Genomic DNA, 16,563 nt, shown 5'->3' with positions numbered 1-16,563 from the left:
GCGTGGCGTGGCACGACCGTACATGAGCATCCGCTTAAAAAATGATTTAACATTGTGAACGGAGCTGAACATCATCATTGAGAAAAGAGCGTCGCCAGAAGCCATTGTTGGTTGATTATAGAGAAACATGAACCGGTTTAATTGACCAAAGCGTTCTTCTTAACCGAGTTGATGTTTTGACCCACTTAACCCAGTTACTTTTTTATCCGACTCTTAAATCGGCAGCTGGTTAATTGATTCGGATAGTAACCTGGTTAATTAGGTTGGTTATACTTGGGACATGTGTCACAAAGTGATTTGTCCATATGTCAAACGAATCCGGAACATCTCGATAATTTAATGGGTGAAAGATGAAAAACAAAAAGGGAAGGACCATTGTATAAGGGACAAAATATGTAAATAGACGGTCATGATCAAAAGTTAAAAAATCCAATGAATGAGATTGGTATCTCACGGTAGGACAATTTTTTGGGTCCTACGATAGACACATCCTAATTCCGCGAGATCCTGGTTCGGGCATTAGTTTTCACGCTGCAGTGAAAGGCCAACTACTGCCGATGCAGTTCATTAGTTATATCACATCTCATGATTAATGCGATAGTTTATCTGGAGAAGAATCTCTTTGTTGTAATTTTCAGTTTCCATTTTGAAATTTCTTTTTTACACTCTTCTATTTTTTTTAGATGAGTCATGTAAGTTTCAGTTTTCATTTTAAAGATTTCTTCTCTTTTTCCAGTTTTTCAGTTGAGTCATGTGCCAAGCACATGCCGTATCCAACCTCTTTAACGGATTTTTTAATGGAAGGGATATCTTTTCTCTAAGTGGTTGTTGGACTGACGGTTTTGGAGGGTTATGAAGGGATGATAATAACCCGTGTTTGGTTTTTAAATTTTTAAGAGGGGAAGGGTTATGGAGAGATAACTAATCCCACCATAACCCTTCATAAACTCCATATATTAATTCCATCAATTTGAGTTGATATGGAGGGACAATAAGATCAATCATTGATATAACATTATAAAAGACAATTAAGGGTTAAGATCTTTTTCAAATTCTCATACCATCACATATCTCCTTTTAATGAAACTCATCCAAACATAGGATATGGAGAATTAAAGAATCGCTCCATAAACCACATAATTTCATTACTTTATAACCCTCCCCATCCAATCCCTGCATAACCTTTCTTAAATGTGCTGAAAAAAATAGTTTAGAGGGTAAAAGAGCCCAAACCCAGTTTAGACGACCTATAGATAATTGAGGATTTTCCTTCAGAATGTCCATTGGGTTGGGCTGGGATTTGGGCTGTTCTTAGGCCCGGCCCACAGAATGCAGATCGTCCAATTAATAAATCGTCTTTAATGAGAAAATTCTTTACAAAAAGTTAAATAGCTATAACTCATTTAAAGAAAGTCAACCCATGCACCAATAGACTTCGTTCTATTAAAAGAAAAAGTAGCTGGATTCTCACTTTGTCTGATATAGTTTGATTTGAGGAGAAGAACACAAAAGTAATTAAAAAAAGTATGTGAAAGAATTCAAAAATAAGATAAAAAAGGTAATGATTGTGTTATTAAATTTAAGAAAAAGTTAAGTAAAATTTGTTTTTGTAAACAACCAAGCCAAGCATCCCAACATGCCGGACCCTGTATTGGACATAGTACTCGCATTATAATGAGAAAAAAGAACTAAACCTCCTTCAGTGATTGGACACTGGCTTGGTCTCAAGCCCGAATCCGAACGGGAAGAGTGGGTCGTAGTGGGGGTCACCTACATTCATCGGTAGCTGATCAACCCTCTTGAACCAGGTCCTGGCAAGCTTGCCGGTGAAGCCATAGTCGCCGAACAGGACATCGGCCACGCCCTGGCCTTCGCTTCCCGGGAGCCACGCAGCCACAAGGGCATCTACTTCGGGCACATACTTCTCGATCACCAGAGGCCGCCCAGAGACAATCACCACTACGCACTTGATGGACCTGCAGACGTTCTGGATCACCTCGGGCCCGGGCTTAGGTAGGGTAAGGTTCTTGTTGTCCCCCATGGTCTCGGCGTAGGGAAGCTCACCTACGACCACGATGGCGTAGGAGAAGTTGTGGGACTTAACGTAGTCAGAGTCAGGATTCTCCTTGAAGACAACCTTCGTGGAGCAATCAACGGTTTTCTTGATCGCCTTGAGGATGGTAGTTCCTGCACCGCATTCATTTCATTCAAGCATCATATTTTTTTATTGAATTCTGGTCATTGTTCTTTGAAGAGAGGATGTAGAATTGTACCGGCAGTGAGGTTGTTGCCACTGCGGCCCTGCCACTCTATGGTCCAGCCGCCGCATTGGTAACCCAAATTGTCAGCATGAGTCCCTGCCACCAGAATCTTCGGCGCCTTCTTGGGGAGGGGCAGCAGCGGCTCCCTGACTGACTTCCCGTTCTTCAGCAGCACCAGCGATTTCCTCACAGCCTCCCGGGCCAATTCTCGGTGCTTCTGTTAATATAATCACCACAATCAAATTGTCAGTCATTGAATTGAACAAAACCACCATAAGATTTTTTGTGAAATTTGGTATTGTTTCCGAATGGACATGATACCATATGTACTTCGAACTGATGATGATTTCAGATAGCTAACCTTACAACCAAGCTTCTTGACCAAACTTTTATCAGCTATCGGGTCCTCGAAGAGGCCCATGCTGAACTTGACCCGGAGAATCCTCCTTACTGCATCGTTGATGCGGCTCATGGGGATAACCTTCTTGTTGACTAGATCCGTCAGTATGTCGATAAACTCCGTATAGTTATATGGAACCATGACCTGTGAAATTAATGGAGACCATTCCCAATCTAAAGTACAAAATGAATTGTAATCTCTAAGGGAAAAAGTAAATGTGCCTAAAAGGACTAATAAACGTGCCGAAGTTCCTAAGAGACGAGGATTAGGTAAAAGTCACCGACCATGTCAACACCGGCAAGGATTGAAGCCTGAACAGAGTAAGTGTAATTCGAATGAGGAGGATAAGTCATCTTGTCAAGTGCTTGCCAATCCGAGATGACAAAACCCTAAGCAAATTAAAGAGAATGTCACGCTTACAAAAATAGCAGAATCCAAATAAGATTAATCACGAGGAATTACAGCCTAAAAGTTAATTGCAATCACCTTGAATCCGAGCTTATTCTTGAGGTAGCTGGTGAGCATTTTGTGGTTACCGTGCATCTTGACCCCTTTCAGGCTCGAGTAGGAAGCCATGACAGTGGCGACGCCCTTTGCTATCGAGTCCTTGTAGGCGGGCATGTGGATATTGTAGAGCTCGGTTGAGCTCACAATTGTGTCGTTCTCATTGATACCCTTCACCGTTCCTCCATCCCCGACAAAGTGCTTGGCACAGGCCGCGACCTTGGTCCTGTACGTACCAAAAATACAAGCCATGCATTATGAATTTGGCACCTTGAAATGTATAGGAGTATTATATAACTTTGAATTAATGAATTTCAACCATACTTTCCAGCAACAAAGGGGGTGCCCCGCAATTTGGAGGGGACATCGCCTTGCAAGCCGGGGATGATTTCCGTCATCATTTGAACAATCTTGTGGTCTTCACTATAGCTCTCATAGCACCTTCCCCACCTTGGATCCCTACATACCTGCGTATTTTAAAATAAAAAAAATTATATTAATTTCCCATAAACTAATATATAATTTCATGAAAATTAGCTATAATACTAATAATATAAATTATAAATAAGAAATGATTGAATATGTAAAATCGATTGATCATATTATATTACCGCAATGCATGGAGCGAAAGCATAGGGAATGCCTGTAGCGCGAACTTCCAGTGCAGTTGCCGCACCAATCCTCTTCACAAGGTAGGCATCCCTATGCATTGTGATGAAACTCGCAGATGAGACTTCGAGCCATCGAATAAATTGATATGGAAAGTAAATCTTCCTTTTATAATGTTTCATCCCAACCTGGTGACTCCAAGGCCGACATTGTGAGGGAAAATGGTGGCCTTGTAGACGTTGTTGTGGCCGTGAACGGCATCGATGCCGTAAATCATGGGAATCCCGAGACGTGTGGTGAGAGAGGCTCTCTGAATTTTATTCGTCATCTGTAGCCATTGTTTGGGAGAAGCATGCTTAGCAGGTGCACTCCCCCCTCCGCTCAGTACGCTCCCTGCAAAAAATAATTTACGTCGAATTGACGGCGTTGATATGTACATGTGCACAAGCACGCGCATATATGACCATCACATACACGAGAACGTATTGCCTAGGATCAACTAATGGTTTCCGTAGACAAATGTTGCATCAGTTACTGAACAGAAGAAATCGGATGAACGATGTTATCCTGTCAAAAGTTAATATCGCACGTATGACCTGATTACTAGATGCAGTGGACGTACCGATGGAGTACTTCCTCATGACTTTCTGGGTGGCATTAACCCGCTCGATCTGGGTCATTTGGCCAATCTTCTCTTCTATAGTCATCCTCTGCAGCAAGTCCTGGACTCGGACCCGGATGCGCTGTTTCGGGTCCTTGTACTTCATGTACGTCCCATGACGGCCCCCGGAAATTAAAGTCGCAAAAGAGCATAAGAATATGAGTCCCAGAAAGGGGATAGAAATCGCCATTCTCGCCATGTTGATACAACCTAGCTCATTCAAAAGAACCTGCAATGTAATTTAATCAAGACAAATAAATATATGAGGGATAGAAATAATGTAAGGGAATGAAGTAATAGACGCAAGGACTATCCTAAAATTTATTGTCATATATGGTATACTTTATATTTATGGCTATAATATAATTGACTTTCCAGAGTATTAATTAATTTTCCATTAATGCTATTGAAAGATATTAATAATTTAATGCTATGTTAAAATATGAAATTAAGTAATATAATACCGATAGGAAAATACATATTGCTTTAGTCGAAAGTAAAAAATAATGAACTATTAGAGTGATGAAAACTTTAAATTTTTAACCAGAAAGCATATGGTATAACAAAGGATCTATGAATAAAATTATATAGGATATTTTCAATTTTAACAGATAGATATGGTGTATTATTATACACAAATTTGGATGATCATGTTAGTGTATTGAGCGAATTAATTAATATTAATAGTATATAAATTAATATATTATATTTTAACATTATAAATGAGTAATTACAATACTAAAAATATAAACAATATAAGCCCATAAAATGCGTGGGATGATTAGCTGAAAATTATTATTGAACTGTCAAACATACTTTAATCCTATAAAAAAATTATCCTTGAAATTTGATTTAAGAATTGAAAATATGATTGTTCTTAGTAAAAACAATTGGTCTTCCTAAATGGGAACATATAATTAAAATAAGAAACGGTAACAACCGATAACCGAAAAAAAAAGAAGAATGACACGTGAAACGCACGGCACTGATATAACAATGTACATGAAAACATAAATAGAAAGGTCCGAAATTTCATAAATTACAGGGACATATCTTGCTTCTGAAAAATAAGTATAAATATGTGGAATTTAAATTCCAAAGTTATAATAAAATTTATCAATTGAGCTATAATTAGAGAGGGAAGGACATACCTAGAAAAGAGACAAGGGGAGGATGACGATTTTGACAAAAGGGCAAAGGAGTAATGAGCAATTCAGCTGAACTAATTAACGATTGATTGAAAAGAACAGAGATGGGAGGTATTTACAGAGGAGATCCCTTTGGGTGGGTGAATTGTGGAGATTATGCAAATCTGTGTAGATTGCAGCGGATAATATACAAAAACAGGATTACTAAATTTAAGCTTATATTCCTTTTTTGGTGAAATGTAGTTTTCTTTGGATATTTCTTATCAGTTGGTTATCTGGAAGTCAATGAGATTTGGAAAGCAGGTTTTTTCTTGCTTGTAATTGTGTAAGGGGGAAATACGACCAAGGAAGACAGGTTGTCCAGACTCCAGGCAACCGATCATCCCCCCTCCTTTTTATCATGTTCTTTTGGTAAAGAAAGTAGAGGGCGTGGAGGCTGTCGCCAGCCCCGTTGGAGGTCGCCGGCGGCATAGGAGTCGGCCATCGACCTCGTATGGCGGTGACCGAGTGGGATGTTGCTCGACTGGGGGGCGGCAGCCACTGCCCTGCCAAGAGGTTGCTGGCGTACTCTCATGTTGTTCCCAAACTCCATAGGAGGAGCGATGGCTACCCGCGATGGTCCCGCACATCCGCTGCCATTGGCACACGACCAATCCCCGCCGCCCCCCTTACCCCCTCCCTCGGCCAAATTGATTTCCCTTTTTCTTTAAATTTTTATTATAGAGACGAAAATAAAATTGCTGCAAATGAAAATTAAACAAAATTTCTTTAAAAATTACAGAATATCTGAACTTCTAAGATAAAAACAAACATTTACACCAAATAAAAAATTAAAAAAAATTTAAAATATATTTTAACAAAATTGAACATCATTTTTTCTAATTTATCTATTTTTAAGAGACTAAGAAAAATTGACAACAAATAAAATAATACCGAGGGATTTTAAGAAGATATATAAGATTTCCTTTTTAAGTTTATTGGAATTTTCAATAGAATAAGAAAAATTTACACCAAATAAAAACTACAAATAAAATTTATTAAAAATTACGAAAAATAATATTACATATAAAATATGAAAAAGATACACCAAATAAAAGATAGAGTAAAATGCGGTTCATCTCTTGACCTTTAGATCTAATGGTACAGTGCCACTTAACCTTCTTAAAGAAAAGTAACGGGCACCCCCCACCACTTTTTCAACCAAAAATTAAGTTTTTATTAATTTATTAATTTTAGAATTTAGAAAATAATTTCAAAAACCAAAAACTAAAAAAAGAAAAAGGAAAACAAGCAGAACTTTTACGGAAAGAAAGGACATCGCCACTAAACTAAAAAGTCCCTTGCGTCTTCGAACTCATCCCTAGTGGTTACTGTCGCCTTGTCCAGGACAACACTGCCACCGCACCTCAGCCACTTGAGCGAACTTGGTCGATCCACTCTATCTTCTCGTTTTCCAAATTTGGGAGTTCTTCCTTGGCATCATTGCATTGAATCAAATGCTTCTTGCTCTTCTTAACTTAAAACAAGGATGGGCTTAGGCTTCGGTGGATTTCGACTGGGGAGGGGAAGGAGTTGTAATAGTAGGGATATGGCAGGGATTGGGCACAAATTTTTAGGGCTTTGCTTGGTGAGAGGAAGGGACGTATGGTGGAAATGGATTTGGACAAGAAGGTGATCATTTGGCTCTGCTTGTTGACTAGCGGGGATCTGCCAATAGCTCTTAAGTCACCTGTGATTAGGTTTTGCTTGTATGTGTTAGTGAATTGTGAGCTGTTACTGTTACTTTTACTTATATTTTAATGTTGTTTTCTGTTGAGTTTACTGAGGTCCTAGTCTTTAGGAGCAACTAGCCGTTGTGGCTACATTTTAGGTGTTAGTTGCTTTGCTTTCTGGTCAAGCAGGTTGTTAGTAACGTGTCTTTATGCTTCAGAAATTCAGTTGGAAGTCACTTGTATTTATTTTGCATTTGATGATTAATAAAGATATCCATTTAGTTCCATTACTCAGTCAATTTTCTCTCAAATCTTAAACATGAGTAAGTAAGTTTGTTGCAATACTGCAGCAATTGCAAATAGATCAACACTGGTGTCAGAGCCTACTTAATCTTAAGGGGCCGTAAGAGTGTCTTGTGAGAGTGATCGAGAGGTGTGATTTCATTCGTAAGAAGCTGAGAAAACATGGAAGTAGGATGGAGTAGTTTCTCTGCACTGGCTCTACCAATATTTGATAGGGTAAATTATCAAGCTTGGGCAGTAAGGATGTAAGCCTATCTAGAGGGTTGTGATTACTAGGAAGCTGTAAAAGAAGACCATGAAGTGGCTCCACTTCTTGACAATCCAACCCTAAATCAAATAAGGTATCAGAAGGAAAGAACGACCATGAAAGCCAAGGTCAAAGTCTGCTTGTATGATGCTATCTCACCAACCATTTTCAGCAAAATCATGGCTTATCAATCAGCCATGGAAATTTGGGACTTCCTCAAAGCCGAGTATCAAAGGGAGGAAAGGATAAAGAGTATGAAGGTGTTGAATCAAGTTAGGGAATTTGAGAGATTGCAGACAAAGGAGTCTGAGACAATCAAGAAGTATTCAACCAAGTTAGTAGACATTGCAAACAAGGCAAGAATGCTTGGTACTAACCTCTTTGACAATAGATTGGTACAAAAGATCCTTGTTTTCAGTGCCTAAGAGGCATGAGGCAACCATTGCCTCTTTGGAGAATACCAAGGACTTGTCTCAGATCAAGTTGGGAGAATTGATTAGTGCTCTGCAGGCGCCTGAGCATAGAAGATCAATGAGGCTGGAAGGAAGTGTTGAAGGGGCTCTAAAAGCTAAAGTGCTACAAAATCCTAGAGGGAAAGAGAAGAAATGGAAAGGGAAGAAGGGACAACAACTTAGAAGCTGCAGTAATAGAAGGCAGTGCATGTAACAAAGGAGAAAGATATTCCCCTTACAAGCATTGTGGTAAGCTGAATTATCTCCATTTTAGGTGTTGAAGGAGGCCAGATGTAAGGTGTAGAAAATGTAATAAGCTTGGGTACATATAGAAGTTTTGCAAAGAGAAAGGAGATCAGTAGCCAAGTGAAGCACAAGCCGCCGTCCAGTAAGAGGTAGATCTGTTATTTGTTGCCTCTTGTTTCACTTCAAGTACTCCATGTGATGTTTGGTTTGTTGATAGTGGTTGTACAAACCACATGACTAGTGATGAGAAGTTGTTTAGGAGTCTTGAGTCGATAAAATTAAAGGTGAGAATTGGGAATGAGGAATACTTAACAGTAGAAGGAAAAACGGACAGTAGCCATGAAGAGTTGTGTTAGAGTTAAGCTAATTTCTAATGTGATGTTTGTGCCTGAGATAGATCAAAATCTACTGAGTGTAGGTCAGTTGGTAGAAAAAGGATTTAAGGTGATATTTGAAGATGGGAGATGTCTAATCTTTGAATCCAGAGATCAGGAGCTGTTCAAGATAAAAATGCAGCCGGAGAGTTTTTTCTCTGAATCCTCTCGAGAAGGAGCGGGTATCATTCAGGTGCCAAGTTCGTGATTTAGATGTATGGCACAAGAGATTGTGCACTTCCATAAAAAAGGAGTGCAATTTATGCAGAAAAAATGAGATGACAAATGGATTACCTAACTTGGAGGATCAATTCACGAGATGCAAGGCTTGTCTCCTAGGCAAGCATACCAGACTTCCTTTCAAAGAATCTACTTGAAGAGCTAAGGAGAAGTTGTAGCTAATTCACATGGATCTTGGAAGTCAACAAGTAATTTCTTTACTGAATGGCAGGAGGTATTTCATCATTTTCATTGATGATTATACTAGAATGTGCAGGATATACTTTATGAAGCAAAAGTTAGAAGTTACTGAAGTATTTCTGAGGTATAGGAGATGGATTGAGAATTAAAGTGGCTGCAAAATTCAGGTCATCAGATCTGGTAATGGAACATAATATACCCCACAAAGGTTCAACTCTTTTTGTGAGGAAACTGGAATCGAGCATCAGCTTACTGCTCCATATGCTCCACAACAAAATGTAGTGAAACAAAGAATAGAACCATTATGGAGATGACCAGGTGTCTGTTGCAAGAGAAGAATTTGCCAAAGAAATTTTGGGCAGAAGCAGCAAATACAACAGTTTTCCTGCTGAATAGATTACCTACAAGGGCATTATAGAAAAAGACACCCTTTGAAGCTTGGTTTGGTGTCAAGCCTACTCTAAAAAATTAGAAGATGTTTGGCTGCCTGTGTTTCTCTCATGTTCCATAGGTCAAGAGGGACAAGCCGTGAGAGAAAGCTGAACTTGGAATCTTTGTTGGCTACAACTTGGTGTCTAAAGCCTATAGAATCTATCAATTACAGACCGGGAAAGTGACTACAAGCAGGTATGTTCAATTTATGGAAGATGAGCAATGGGATTGGACAGATGAGCCACAAAGCAAACATGAGGAGATCTCATTGGAACCTGATGAGCAAGTGGATAATGTTCCAATTAGAGGTACGAGATCTTTGATTGATATATATTAGAGGTGCAATATGGCAGTTTTGGAGCCTACAAGTTATGAGGAAGCTAAATGTAATTAGAGATTGATGAATGCTATGAAGGAAGAGTTGACCATGATAGAGAAGAACTAGACCTGGGAGTTAGTAGAGAAGCCTATACATAGGAAGATCATTGGGCTAAAGTGGTTTTTCAAGACTAAACTTAATTCTGATGGCTCGATTAATAAGCAGAAGGCCAAGTTAATGGTAAAAGGCTATGCACAGGTTTCGGAAGTAGATTTATCTGAAACATTTGCACTTGTAGCTAGGCTTGATGCTATCAGACTAATCCTTGCTTTAGCAGCTCAAAGGAGTTAGACGGTGTATCAACTAGATGTTAAATCTATATTTTTGAATGGAGAGTTGCAAGAAGAAATTTATGTTGAGCAACCAGAGGGATTTATTCTACTTGGTTAGGAGGAGAAGGTATATGTGATGAAGAAGGCCCTTTATGGCTTGAAGCAAGCTCCTCGAGCATGGTACAGCAAAATGGATGGGTATTTGTTGAATCTTGGCTTTGAGAAGAGCCTGAGTGAGTCCATTCTGTATGTTAAAAAGTTGGATTCTGACTTAGTTGTTGTGTCTCTCTATGTGGATGATTTGTTGGTGACAGGAAACAATGAGGCACAAATCATTGCTTTCAAGCATAATCTAATGAAGAAGTTCGAAATGACTAATTTTGTGTAAGATGTCTTATTTCCTTGATATGGAGATCAAACAAGCTCAAAATGAGATTTTCATATGTCAAAGGAAGTACATGAAGGAAATTTTGAAGAGATTTGGTGTGGAGAAGTGCAAAAATGTAAGTACACCAATGGTTAAGAAAGAGAAGCTGCAAAAGAATGATGGTGCAAGTCTTGTAGATGAGGACTCTACGGAAGCTTGATTGGCTGCTTAATGTATCTCACTGCAACTAGACTAGATCACGTTTCTTGTAAGTGTGTTGTCAAGATTTCTAAATTATGCTAGTGAGTTACATATGGTAGCTGCAAAGAGAGTGTTGAGGTACTTGAAGGGTACTCTTTCATATGGGATTAAGTTCTGCAGAGTTAAGGAGTTTAAGTTGCTGGAGTATTCTGATAGTGATTGGGCTGGATTAATGGAAGACATGAGAAGTACTTCTGGTTATTGCTTCACATTTAGATCAATATGCTTTTCGTGGTGTTCAAAGAAGCAAGAGTTAGTGGCTCAATCAACTGTAAAATCTAAATTCATTGCAACAATTGTAGTTGTAAATCAATTAATATGGCTGAAGAAAGTGATGAATGATTTGCATCTGCAGCAAGAGAACAACATAGAGGTGTTTGTGGACAACTAAGCTATTTTGGCCATTTCACAAAATCCAATCTTTCATGGTAGAACAAAGCATTTCAAAGTTAAGTATTACTTCTTGAGGGAACTATAGAGATCAAGTGAAGTGAAACTGGTACACTGTAGTTCAGAGAATCAACTTGCAGATATATTCACTAAGTCATTTCATGTTGGTCGGTTTGAAGCTCTTAGAGATAAGTTAGTGCATGTGCAGCTCACATACTTCAGGAGGAGAATGTTAGTAAATTGCGAGCTGTTACTGTTACTTTTACTAATGTTTTAATGTTGTTTTATGTTCAGTTTACTGAGGTTCTAGTCTTTAGGAGCAACTAGCTGTTGTGGCTACATTTTTGGATGTTAGTTGCTTTGCTTTCAAGTCAAGTAGGTTGTTAGTAATGTGTCCTTATGCTTCAAAAATTCAGTTGGAAGTCACGTGTATTTATTCAACTCCATTACTCAGTCGGTTTTCTCTCGAATCTTAAACACAAGTAAGTAAGTTTGCTGCAATACTGCAGAAACTGCAAACATATCAATAGTATGTGAGGTGGTATCTGGCGATGGCAGCCGACAAGCTACTATCCCCTTTCTCTCTCTCCCTCCCTCAGGACCCTTTGCTTTTCCTCTTCCAAATTATCTAGTATTTGATATTAATTTTCAAATTTTAAATTAATATATTAATTATAAATTAAATTTTTTGCCAAAAAATGGTTGAGGAAGTAGCCGACCTGGATGCGCATTGCTTCTCTTCAAGAAGGTTGAGGGGTAAAGTGCCATTCTTTTAAAGGTTGGGGGGCAAGGCCCAATGGTCAAGGAATAAAATGCACTTTACAATAAAAGATATTACAATATCCTAATATTTGCTCCACATAAAAATATGGTAAATATTATAAGTTTGTATAGCGATTATACTAAACTTTTCAATAAAAGGACTCTAAAATATTTATTTGAGAATTTCAATATGTCAGAATAATCAAATACTGAAATTAGATTGATTTTTAGTACTTTTATAGTTATAAAGTTCAGTACTTTCATGTACTTTCAAAATACTAAAACCTTGACCAACATGGGTTAGTTCATGTAATTTTGCACTTGTTTCTCTTATCAAGGCCTCCATTCGAGTTTTATGAATAAAGAAAATTCATGTTGCCGTCCCAACTCCAAATGGATTAATCGGGATTTTTTGGACTTCTAGATGTCTGAGTGCATACCGAAAAGAAGTACTAACACTATGTTGGGATATTCTTTATTAAAGCGTTTGGAGGGGAGGGTTTTGGAATGTTATGAACGGCCAACGAGGGGAAGGTTTTTTAGAGAGTAAGAAGGGATTTCAATATTGAAATTGAAATAATAAGTGTTTTGGAGATTTTGATACTAACAATGTTCTTACAACGTACATTGTATTTTCACTTACTAAGAGTAGTATTTATTTGTACTCACAATTTGAACTAAAAATATCCGTTTGGTTTTTTAAAATTTTTTTAACTCTACTCTACTTTAACTCCACTTATTTTTAATTCAACAATACAATTATTACTTTTCATTTTTTCTTCAATTTTTTAACCATTCAATTCAATTTTTAATACTAAATTCTTTCAACTATTCATTACTTCTTTTCACAATTCAACAACACAATTATTATTTTCTCTCAATTATTCATTATTTTTTCACAATTCAACAACACAATCATTACATTTTCTCAACTATTTATTACCTTTTTCACAATTCAACAACACAATCATTCCTTTCTCTAAACTATTTATTTATTTTTCACACGTTTTCTCATAATTCGACAACACAATTATTAAAAACCAATTAAAATTAAAACTCAACTTTACTCAACTCTAAAACCAAACATAACCTAAATATTTGAAAGTTTCAGTATTTCAAGTAATAATGTGTACTAAAATTAGATCCATCATAGCATTGTTAATTATTTTGTTTAGTACTTTCGTATACTTCCAAAATACTGAAAGCCTAAACTAAAATAGAATACTTTGGAAATTGCTGTCTTTAAAAGCAAATGTTTGGCATTTCTTAAATTTTAATCATAATTTTACTTTATTTTAATTTTGAAAGTAAGGATAGTCAATATATATCTTATATTACAAAGTTTAAAAAAATTCAAAAAAAAAGAAGAAGAAGAAGAAAAGAAGAAGAGAAACCCCAGATCACAAATCGAGAGGGGGGGAGAGGGGGTGGGGTCGTTGCCAGCATCCACCCCACTTGTCGATGTCAGTGGCGACTTAGGACGAGAGGCCTCAAATCAGTTGACATCTTTATGTCTTATTTGGTTTGCAAATGTGATTTTAAAATCACAACTCTAACCTAATTCTACTCACAACAAAACAAAATAACTCATACAAAGTCAAAGAGTCTGTCCTATTTATACCACTTTTTTTCATAACAAAACAAAATAACTTATACAAAGTCAAAGTGTGGACCCCATTTATACATTTTTTTCACAACAAAACAAAATAACTCATACAAAGTCAAAGTGTGGGCCCCATTTATACCATTTTTTTTCAAAATCAAAATCTGATTTTAAAATCCTACTTTGAAACTAAACGCGGCTTTAGATTTTGAGGTGCCGGCTAATTTGAGGAGGGTGGGGCGTCGTTAGTGGCCACCAATTGGCCGGTAAGGGGGCGGCAGCCCCCACCTCCTCTGCCTTAATCTTGATTTGTCCCTTCTTTTTTTTGAAGTTTTCATTTACTTTTTTAAATGGGAAATCGACTGCACCAGCTATAGCCGATCACCAAAAGATAAAAAAGGGATCGCAATGACCTCAAGTCGTCTTAGATAGACCGATATATAAGGGTTCTTCTGGCCTATGACCTAAGGGCATAAGATTAATACTAATGATTAAAGTAAATTTTCTCAAATATTTGTCATGAAAACAAATTGATATGAAAATTATAATCAATTAAATAGCGCAAGTATCGTAAATTTAAATTGTTTAATCTATTTATTATACTTGCAAAGCATCACCAAATAAAATAATATAATTAGCTCTAGAAAAATTAGGAAAATGAATATATTCCATGCAATGAACGAAAGAAAATCTAAAAAGATGAAATGATATACCGAGAAATCAACTAAGGCAGTTGTTCTCCTTGTTAAATTTTTTGTTGTCTTTTATATTATAAAAGTGATTTATGAACTTAGTATAAGAAAATGAAAAAAAAAAAGGTAAATAAAAGGATACAGATAGTGAAATAAGCCAAAAATATTACCAGGTGAAGGTACGTGCCATTGCATTGCTTCTTTTCCAACTTTCTTGCTTTTATATTTAGGCATATTCTACCCATTTAAGTGGGAACCCAATTTTATTCATTAGCAACATACTTCAATCAAAGAGAGTATAATGCCGTGACACACGCATTTGTCTGATAACTAAGAGGGTGTAGATCTCCCTTAAAATTGAAAAAACTTACTAAAGCCAATCCTATATGGTGGGTGTTTTTTTTTTAGGTCATAAGGGAGGCTGGTGGACTTAGTACAAGAATCTTAACTATTAAAGCGTAATAAAGGGGCACATAAGTCCCACAAGAATTGAATCTAGAACATTTTGGTTCCAAGTCGACGTTTTGTGCCACCGCAGCAGGATCTCTTCCTCAATCCTATGTGGGTTTCCATACATTGAATAGCGAAAATAGTTTATCCTTTCCTTACTTAGATTCAGCACACCAAACATAATCTAAAAGTAGAAATATCGCATGATATGTTCCTATTATATATGTAAATCGGTAGCCACGAAATATGTGGGTCTAGTGCTGTGATGGCAGAAGGATGAGAGAGAGAGAGAGAACACGAATTAATAATCCTTAGGAATTCACCCAAGAGATATTAAGTCATGAAAAATAGAGGACTCGAACTTGAGTTGCAATTATTTGTATTCCGATAATTCAAGCATGCTTTCATCCAAAACCAATCTCCCTTTTTATACTAGTTGGATACAATTACTTTCATCTTTCCTAGGTTATACATTTAATTCGGACCCATGCCCCTACCAATTGGCAATAACTTCTTCTAAAAAACTCCAATTCATAGTTACAAAAAAAAAAAAAGAAACTCCAATTCAAGCATGGTTTGTTGCATTGGAAGCTAGACTTTCAAAGTTTTCTAGGGATATATATAATTTAATCATAGTTAATGGTCATATGACTTTAGAATTCTCCGGACTAGTGATCCTTGAAATCTATAATTTCCAGATAGCCATCGCAACTCTTATTTATTATGGTCCCTGACATTTGAAACAATCATCAATTTCATCCTCAATCTTTCGTAGCCATAAAAAAGGTCCACCGACATTACACATTCATCTATCACTTTGGTCCTTGTCATTAACTAACCTCTAACGACGTTAAATAAAATATTGAAAATAAAAAAAGACTGGAGAGAGAGAGAGGGGGGGAGGCAGATTGTGGGCCCGTCTCTCGGCCACTTCGGTGAACTCCTCGGTGGGGGTGGTGGCTCGGAGAGGGGGTCATTATCTGCCCCCTCCCTCTCTCTCTTCTGTGTTTTAGGAGAAGTTCAAAAACCAGATAAAAGCTTAAACTTTAATTCTAAAAGTATCAGATTGGCTAAAGTAGTTTCAAATATTTGCTAAATGTAACACTTATGAATTATTTCGTAATCGATCTTTATGGTTTTGTTGACGTGATTTTTTTTATATACGTGGCATTTTTATAAATATCGTAAATGTAAAAGCAAATAGAGAAACAGTAAAGATGGTGTAGCGCAGTGGCACACGTCCTCGTTTAATGACCAAGAAGTTGCAGGTTCGATACTCGGTGAGATTACCCATGCTCTGTCTCCATTGTAATCGAAAAAAAAATCGAGAAACAGTAAGAAGTAAGCACGCTGTCATCGGGAAGTTGGGCTAGAGAGTGATGACTGCAACTGATTCTCTTTGGGCCGAGACAAGTGAGGAAGAAGTACTTGGATGTGAAACTCTACAGTTTCGCATATATACATAGAAACATATATATATATACACACACATTATATTACGTAAATCATAATTGCTTTATAAGTGGTATTTTCAGACATATATATTTACATAGAATGTATACTATGTATAGGCCTATTTCTCTTTTCAGCAAGTGCTTTAGAATGTTTGGAGATAATA

The 16,563-nt window shown here is 37.2% G+C and overlaps 1 protein-coding gene across 1 annotated transcript; it reads right to left on the bottom strand.

Moving 5' to 3' along the window:
- Nucleotides 1-1,624: 1,624 nt before the first annotated feature.
- On the bottom strand, nucleotides 1,625-4,648 carry LOC116195046 (beta-glucosidase BoGH3B-like). Its single transcript, XM_031524013.1, has 9 exons — nucleotides 4,397-4,648; nucleotides 3,963-4,167; nucleotides 3,777-3,867; nucleotides 3,490-3,632; nucleotides 3,148-3,391; nucleotides 2,946-3,050; nucleotides 2,623-2,805; nucleotides 2,274-2,478; nucleotides 1,625-2,187 (listed from the first exon to the last, which is right to left on the bottom strand). Exons 1-9 carry the CDS (start codon nucleotides 4,632-4,634, stop codon nucleotides 1,700-1,702), a joined length of 1,902 nt encoding a protein of 633 aa, XP_031379873.1. The 5' UTR covers nucleotides 4,635-4,648; the 3' UTR covers nucleotides 1,625-1,699.
- Nucleotides 4,649-16,563: the final 11,915 nt, after the last annotated feature.

This window comes from Punica granatum, chromosome 2 (genome assembly GCF_007655135.1).
Source record: "Punica granatum isolate Tunisia-2019 chromosome 2, ASM765513v2, whole genome shotgun sequence".
Classification (NCBI taxonomy): Eukaryota; Viridiplantae; Streptophyta; class Magnoliopsida; order Myrtales; family Lythraceae; genus Punica; species Punica granatum.
Note: the sequence above shows the minus strand (reverse complement) of the source record. Positions and strands in the feature narration are given on the sequence as shown.

Excerpts from the sequence above, each read along its gene's own strand:
- LOC116195046 (XM_031524013.1), bottom strand. The coding sequence starts at position 4,634 with ATGGCGAGAATGGCGATTTCTATCCCCTTTCTGGGACTCATATTCTTA. Across the intron at positions 3,868-3,962 it reads GTCGGCCTTGGAGTCACCAG|GGATGCCTACCTTGTGAAGA; the intron begins GTTGGGATGAAA and ends CACAATGCATAG. Across the intron at positions 2,806-2,945 it reads TCCTTGCCGGTGTTGACATG|GTCATGGTTCCATATAACTA; the intron begins GTCGGTGACTTT and ends TTAATTTCACAG.